The sequence below is a fragment of the Ammodytes marinus genome (assembly GCF_949987685.1).
Source record: "Ammodytes marinus genome assembly, chromosome: 7".
NCBI lineage: Eukaryota > Metazoa > Chordata > Actinopteri > Uranoscopiformes > Ammodytidae > Ammodytes > Ammodytes marinus.
In genome coordinates, this window is record NC_137211.1 from 3345979 (window position 1) to 3354749 (window position 8771).

General features: G+C 38.3%; 1 protein-coding gene across 1 annotated transcript; it reads left to right on the forward strand.

Moving 5' to 3' along the window:
• Positions 1-3047: 3047 nt before the first annotated feature.
• On the forward strand, positions 3048-4064 carry npbwr2b (neuropeptides B/W receptor 2b; the record flags this gene model as incomplete). The annotated part of the gene is made up of 1 exon (XM_080031287.1): positions 3048-4064. The coding sequence occupies one exon, from the start codon at positions 3048-3050 to the stop codon at positions 4062-4064; it is 1017 nt and encodes a 338-aa protein (XP_079887413.1).
• Positions 4065-8771: the final 4707 nt, after the last annotated feature.

Below are 8771 nucleotides of genomic sequence, written 5' to 3' on the forward strand. Positions count from 1 at the left end.
AGTTATTTGACCAGCTTTATTTGCTGATCTCGTCCCCCAATAACTTTAACTCCTAACCCTGTATTTGACGGTAAAGTGTTGGGTCGCGACTAATGCCGCTCCTCCCGCGTCGTGCTTGGTGCATGCGAGAGTGTGACAGTGTTTACGTCATTTCGCTTGAGCCAACCCCTTAAGACTAGCGATAATATCAAACCTGTTTGATAATGTCGGAACGTCAAGACGGGAAGAAGACTGGCTGAAATCGGGTCGGGTGACCACCTCACACCAAACGACTGAGATTACGTGCGCGCGCCACAACTCCAGCAAGACTTCTGTGATTTCAGTCCGACATTGGAAGATTGTCTGCGACTGTCAAATCGCGTGAAAAGTCGTGTAGTGTAAGCCCAGCATTAAGGACTGGCCTTAGTATCTTAAAGACATGTTTTGCCACTTTAAACCAGGTTTCATTGATATTTCGGCCCACTTTCATGAAACCCAAACAGCCTTATCAATAGATCACATAACTAAACTGGAGAGAGAGAGAGAGAGAGAGAGAGAGAAAGAGGGAGATAGATACTGTGTGTTTGCGTGTGTGTGTTTGAGAGGGAGAGAGTGTTTTTATGTGTGTGTGTGTGTGTGTGTGTGTGTGTGTGTGTGTGTGTGTGTGTGTGTGTGTGTGTGTGTGTGTGTGTGAGCAGTGGATAGTGAAACCCAAGACATATTTCCCTATAAGGGACCTTGAGGTACATCTTATCTTATCTTATATTAAGATCAGTTGAATTGGACAGCATCATCACCGGTAACATGAGTGACACCGGGGTCTTGTTATGACATCAGCGAGAGAGAGAGAGAGAGAGAGAGAGAGAGAGAGAGAGAGAGAGATTGTGTGTGTGTTTGAGTGTGTGCGTGTGTTTGACAGAGAGACATAGAGAGACAGAGAGAGAGAGAGAGTGTGTGCATGTGTGTGGTTGAGAGAGAGAGAGACAGAGAGGGAGAGAGAGAGAGAGGAGAGAGAGTGTGTGTGTCAGAGAGGAAGAGAGACACAGAGAGAGTCAGAGAGAGAGTGTGTTTGTGTTTGTGTGTGTGTGTGTGTGTGTGTGTGTGTGTGTGTGTGTGTGTGTGTGTGTGTGTGTGTGTGTGTGTTTGAGAGAGAGGAGAGGTAGAGCAAGAGAGAGAGAGAGAGAGAGAGCGGAAGAGCAAGAGAGAGAGAGAGAGAGGAAGAGCGAGAGAGAGAGTGTATGTGTGTGTGTCAGAGAGAGAGAGAGAGAGAGACATAGAGCGAGAGAGAGAGAGAGTGTATGTGTGTGTGTGTCAGAGAGAGAGAGAGAGAGAGAGAGACATAGAGGGAGAGAGAGAGAGTGTATGTGTGTGTGTCAGAGAGAGAGAGAGAGAGAGAGAGACATAGAGGGAGAGAGAGAGAGTGGAGCAGATGCTGCAGCTTGAGAGCAGTGCGTGCGTCTCCTTCTGAAGGTAAGACCGGAGCAGAGTGAAGGAGGGTGAAACCAGCCTCGTTCACCGTTCACATACTTGTAAAATATATAATTTCATTTGTTTACGACTTGATGTAGCCTACAGTGGTTATTCTAAGCTTGGTATTTCATAGCAGATGGTTTATCAATATCTCTATAGGTTGCATATGGACAGGGTCTTTTAAGTTAAAACTATGTTGATGTTTTTTTGCATATTCTATTCTTGCATATACTTTCTGTGTGCTTTTAACATGATTTGACCCATATATGTGGTTGATGTGGGGATGGATTTGGATTTGAATGGCAGTTAATTTAACAGGAGAATTAGCCTTCTATGCACTTTTAAACCACATTGCTTTATCAGGGTAATGTTTTATTCGTGCAGTGTTTATATTATATACAATAATACTATTTAGACGCTGAATTTGGACTTTTTATCGAGAGTAGACTGTTGTCAGTAAAAGGCTGCACTCGTTGTCTATTGAACGTGCGTGCATAGCAACCGACTAATCCATCTCAACTGTCTCTCTTTTGTGCAGATGGAAACACGTGCGTAAAAAACCTTGGGCACCTTCCACAGAGCGCACGGACAGAGGAACCATAAATCACACAACACCATCGTAAAAAAACCTTGAAGGAGTGGACAAGTGCGCACAACCCCTTCTTAAAAGCTTTCTCTGAAATCTTGGGGACACAGAGGGAGAGAGAGAGAATCAACGGAGGAGAAGAAGGAGAAGGAGGGGAAGGATGTAACGTGTGGAGTGGACCATTCGAAAACTATCAGCAAACGAGACGTGATTTTTTTTTCAGACTTCAAAGAGGGAAAAAAAAAAGTGGACCGAACAAGTCGAGATTAAGACAATGTCAGTAGTTTTTTTTGAAGGTATTAGGAATGGGAAATCAAGCCTTGGACTAAGCTGACTAAGTGCACTTAACATTTAGTGGGCATGAAATATTGAGTTGTTCTGGAGCGTTTTTTTTCATCAAGAACATTCACATTTTGACATGGACTAATTTGCCTTGGGTGACATTTTCAAACGGAGGGAATTTTATCTGAGAGGATTTTTACATGTGCAAATTATTTCCCTACATCACTAACTGTCTGTGCCAGTAAGTGGGGAAGGGACAAGTGCATTGGAACAGTTTGCATTTTTACTCAAATATTTTGCAATTTTTTTTTTTTTTTTTTTTTTTTTTTTACATTCCTAGAAACTGAACAGAGATTACATTTAACTTTTTGAAATTTAATTTTTGTAGGTGCTATTACCCTCATTGACATACTGGTGGCCCCTTGGAATTCAGACTTGGAACTTTTGCTCAGAATATTGTTCTACTGTCTGCTGTCTAGTTGTGGATTCTAATCCGAAATTAACCTTTTTTTGTCGGCTGAACTGAACATAGCCATCTTTTCTTTTTTTTTTTTGCAAAAAGAAATGACTGATGCATCCAATACACGAAGATATCTGAAAAGGACGGCCAAGACACTATTCTTTCTCCAAAAAAACTAACTAATAACATTTTAAATTCACTGTATATTCATTTTACAAAACTTCAAAGACCCTTAACTTGACCAACTTTAACCACACTATCTCCTCAATCATGGAGAATGTTTCTATCACCAACACTGGACCTCCAATCTGCAACGAATCCGTGGACTACTACTCCTTAACATCTGGGAACCGCTCTGATTTAGACTGCACCCCTCCCTCCGAGTTTTACTTCTACGCTGATTTATACGTCATTTTACCGATAATCTACTCCGTCATATGCGCCGTGGGACTTACGGGCAACACCGCGGTTATTTACGTCATCCTAAAAGCTCCCAAAATGAAAACAGTCACCAATATGTTCATTTTGAATCTGGCAATAGCTGACGATTTGTTCACTTTGGTGTTGCCGATCAACATAGCCGAACACTTGCTCCACTACTGGCCTTTTGGCGAGGTTCTGTGCAAGATTATCCTCAGCATAGACCACTATAACATATTCTCCAGCATATATTTCCTTACGGTTATGAGCATCGATCGATATCTGGTTGTTTTGGCGACGGTTCGGTCCAAAAGAATGCCTTATCGCACCTACAGAGCAGCCAAAATCATCTCCCTGTGTGTGTGGATACTTGTGATCTTAATCGTAATGCCTTTCACTGTATTTGCGGGTGTGTTTGTGGACCCGAACGACGGCAGGGCCAGTTGTGTGTTAAGTTTCCCTAGCCCCGAGAGTCTTTGGTTCAAAGCGAGCCGGATATACACCCTCATTTTGGGCTTTGCGATTCCCGTGTCGACCATCTGCATATTGTACACAATGATGCTTTACAAGCTGAGAAACATGCGGCTAAATAGCAATGCTAAAGCGCTAGACAAGGCCAAGAAGAAAGTGACAATCATGGTGTTTATCGTGCTGGCTGTGTGTCTATTCTGTTGGACTCCGTTCCACCTCAGCACAATCGTAGCCCTGACTACGGATTTGAAAACGACGCCATTGCTAATCGGGATATCATACTTCATTACAAGTCTCAGCTACGCTAATTCATGCCTCAACCCGTTTCTCTACGCTTTCCTTGATGATAGCTTCAGGAAGGCTTTCAAGAAAATGTTGGAATGCAGACCAGCTTGAATGAATAATTATAATAATATATTTAATTTATATAGCGCTTTTCTCGCACTCAAAACGCTTATGTATTTCTGAAATGAATTTCTGTATGAATGTACAGTAGAAAAAAAAACAGTTGTAAAAAGTTAAACAGACACTTATTGACTGAGGACTGAGAAAATGGATGGGAACGATTGACCAAAGCTATGTCCAAACGTGCACGAGTATTTAAAAAAATGCACATTTGCAGTGTTATAAGGTGTTATAGACAATTTTTCCGTACACATGACAAAAAATAAGTAAATAAATATAAAAATAAATACTGAAATTGCTGCAGTAACCATGCCAGGCCAGTAGGTGGCGATACTGTGTCTGGTCAAACACCATAGAAGAAGAAGATTCTGAGCATGATGTATATTGAGCGTCTTTTTGAGCGAGGTTGGAGAATGCTCAGTAGATGGAAACAACAAAGGCCATGCGCCAATCGAGGACATTATGCCAGTGTTTCTGAAAAACGAAGAAATACAAAGAAATACAGACTTTTCCAGAGTTTTCAAAATGCTCCGAATATATTGTTTTATGATGTTTGTATGTTGAAAAATAGGCAAAACCGCACAGAAAGGGATACGCTTACAAAAATACCTGTGTATGTTTGGACATGGGCTAAAACGTTAAGTTTAAATATGTATCCTCTATGTATATTATGCTGATTTGATTTGTTTGTTTTGTTAAAGCTGCCGAAGGCCACTTTGCACACTGTTTGGTTTGCACATGATGACAAAATAGAGCTTTTTTTGATGTACAGGAAACATTAAAGTTATGCCTATAAATTCCCTTTAAAAGATGATATAAAAGCATATTAATTATTATTATAATTCAGAATTGATATCAAAGAGCTGAGTTGCAGCAGACCTCAAGTTTTCTGTGAGTTTGTTTCAAATATGTGGTGGCCTGGCAACACCCAGCTATGTACTACTGCTCAATTTTCATGTTCCTTCAGTACTCATTCTTGGCGTATATTCTTATATTTTCTCCAGCCATATTTTTACTTGTCCAATCAGCCAACAGAGTTAGTGGCTCAGAGGCCGGCACATGACAAACGTCACGACAAAACGTTTTAAGATCGGTTGGGCAGATCCAATAGTTTTAAACTTCAACAGACACCCGTCTTCAAGTGAGTTAACGTTTGTCAATTGAGTGATTCCAGACCTTCTGTACAAATGGAATGAAGTATGATGGTCTGGTAGGATCAGGCCAAATATGTGGTCCATACAAACTTAATTCTGCTTCTCACTGTTTAGTTTTACTCTGTAGACTTGTCCCAAACGACCTGAGAAAAGTGTTACAAAAATAGTTATAGTCCAAAGCAATTTTGTTACAGCCTACCAAAGTAATGAGAATTCAAAAATCATTAAAAAAATGATGTCATAGGTATCACTCTTAATTTTAAAATTCATGACTTCTTGTTGGTGTGGATATCATGCCAGAACAAGTCTATTTGAACCAAGCCCCAACCACAGTTCTACCAGCATCCAATGCGGAAGTGAAAAATATTGCAGTTCACCGAGTGGCCACTAAGAGATGGTACCAACACAGAGCAATTTCTCATTGACTCCCATGTTAAATAGACCGTTTTCACAGCATTAGTAAACCTATTTACTGCCTGGCCCAAAAAAAAACATTATAGTCTGTATTTTTAGGTCATATCTCCGTGACAACACTGGGGCGGGTGAATTTTTTTTTGCATTACGCTTTTAAATACTATGATTTGAATCCCTTATGCATATTAGGTTTCTTACTGTTGTTTTTCTTTTTTCACAAATGAGCTGTTTATATTTTTACATAATTTGCCTATACTGCAGAGTGCACTGTATGAAAGAGAAAGAGTAAGTTGACAAATGTGCAATATTGCTTTCAGTTATTGCTTGATATTGTATCTCTTAAACTTGTATAACAGCTGCCATACTGGACAATTGAGTCATAAAAAACCCGACAACAACCGCTTGATATATTGTTAACTGTCAGGGGGAGATTGTCCATCATAAAATCGGATTGTGTCGACATTATAAAACTGCTACTAAAATGACAACGGTGCACCATAGCCGGGGGAATAAAATCCAATAATCATGCGGTGAGCTTGAACGGGGCATAACCTTCACCGGACATACAGCTCTGGAATAAATTAAGGGACCAGTCCAAATGTTCAGTGTCTCTCGTTTTACTATTTAAAGGCATATGTTTGAGTAGAATGCACATTTTAGTTTTATACTATAAACTACTGACAACAGTTCTACCAAATTCCCCCCAGAAATATAGTCATTGAGAGCATTTTCATTAAGTAATATAGAGATGAAGATTTAAGAAAAATCCTGACTGGTCTCTAATTTTTTTTCGGAGCTGTATGACCTCAAGAGGACTGAGGGCTCTGGTGTGTGTGGGTCAATACAGTTCAACACAGGGTCAACGCATTTGCATATTAACTGTCAATCAAATTAATATCATGAGAATAGTCAGGGTTGGAGGGCAATGGGGGTTGACTACAAAAAGTTAATTGTTATTCATTGCAAGAGCTAGATTTAAAAACTTAAGGGTACTTTGCACATCTGTGACTTAAAGGTGCTATGAGGAACTTTTTTTAATATTTCTGAAACAGTCTCATTTATCCTCTGATGATCATAAATTACATGTAACAGCAAACAAGATCATCAGTGCAAATAATGCTATTTTTATATAGTTTTTCTTAATGCCTTTGTCATGGGTATACGCTCACCCAGGAACAACAGCTAGCGGAGTAAAAACACTACCGCTTTTGTCCAAAGGGGGCGCAATAATTAACACAAACTGGAAGTTCCTCAGAGCACCTTTAAGGCAGGTGCTAGGCTTAATACATTATTTTTTTTTGCAAGGAAGACAGTGACTGGGAACCTTTATTTTGTAAGGGCTAGATATAAAAAGGACCAATGGGACTGCTTGGGACATAATGTGTGATTACTGTATGTATGCAAAACGCTTAAATTTGCCTATAATTATATGGTTTTGGGCAAGATCATTTAAAAGTAACCAAATTACAGTATACGCTATTAACAATACCGAAGTTTCTAGAGTTCTATTTAAGTAATTAATCAAAATCCATTTGCCAAAAAAAATACTCAACAATAAAGAAAGTTTAAGCATAGATGCTGTAAAAATGGCTGTTCACATACATATTATTTTTCTGCAATGTATTGTATATACTAATGAAAAAATAGAAAAAATTAACCTTACCAACCTTGATAACAGTTCTGTAAGGCTGATCTAAAACACTTGGGACAGGAGGGCTATGTAAAAATTCAATGTATTTTTCAATATATGTCTAAATGTTGCTTTTAATTTCTGAGGTTATGGCGCCCCCTGTTGTAAACATGGCGCTGTTACATGGAAATGCATTCAGAGCCATTGACTGGCTACAGGTGCATCTAAAGAAAATTGGATATCATGGAAAAGTCCATTAAAAAAATTTAACTTTCATATATTCTAGATTCATTACACAAAGTGAAATATGTCAGTTATTTATTTTGTTTGAATTCTGATGACCACGGCTTATAGCTAATGGAATAAACCCCCCCCCCCAAAAAAAAAAAAAATCCAGTATCTCAAAATATATGAATATTACCAAAAAACATTAAAAAAAGGGATTTATAATAAAGAAATGTCAACTTTTTGGAAAATTATAATTTAATCTAGTTTCATTTCACTTCATGTGTAGTGAATCTAGAATTAACTTACACAATTAGCTTTTCATTGATATTCTTTTGTTTTTAGATGCACCTGTACTGTCCACAATGCAAAGAAGCTACTGAAAAGGAAGGAGTTGCACATTTCCTTGTAGCTTGTTTCAATATCTGTATCATGTATAAAGATTATGTCCAATTTATATGCTTGTGAATATTTATTAATTGATTCAAGATTCAAGATGATTTATTTTGTCATTGTACATGTTTCAGAACAACGATAATCTGTTTACAGTTATACCCCGCCAAGAGACATAGAGTGACAGTAACCAAACATGGGAGACAGGGGGGGGATACACTGAAGAGTCGTCTAGCGTGCGCTGCGCCCCTTAAAGTAGGAAAGGATAAAGAGAACGACAGGGAAAGACAGGTTAAAAAAATGCTACTCTCACACTCTGCTTGGGTTTTTTGGGTTTTGTAAACCACAAAACACACTGCCATTGTAACTCTTTTCAGCCCCTGATGGCTTTAAAATAGGAACAACTTTATTGTATCTCTTTATGATAACATTAGCCTACAATGGGCAAACGATTAGAACATATAATAGAAATCAACTTCTATGAAATAATTTTTTTTTAATCCCGGCTCTTACTGCAACAAAACATACTATTCTACATGTCCTATTGTAAATATTTGAGTCTTTTTTTTGCCATTTCACTGTACAGACAAATATATAGAAATAGCCTACGTATATAGTCAAATATTCCTAATAATGAAAAACTGTGTCAAACAAATGAGAAATAATGTAACATTTCAATTTAAGATAACACATCCTTGTCTTTAATGGAGCCTGTGATTAAAGAACTCATGATCTATGATATAATTTATTTCTGTAAATTTCAAAATTGTTTATGTCTGTAAATACCTGCTCATGAATTGATCAAATAAATAAGTTTATTTTCAAACTGGCTATTCATGCATATTGTATTTCTGAATCATATGTGTTATATTTGACACATGC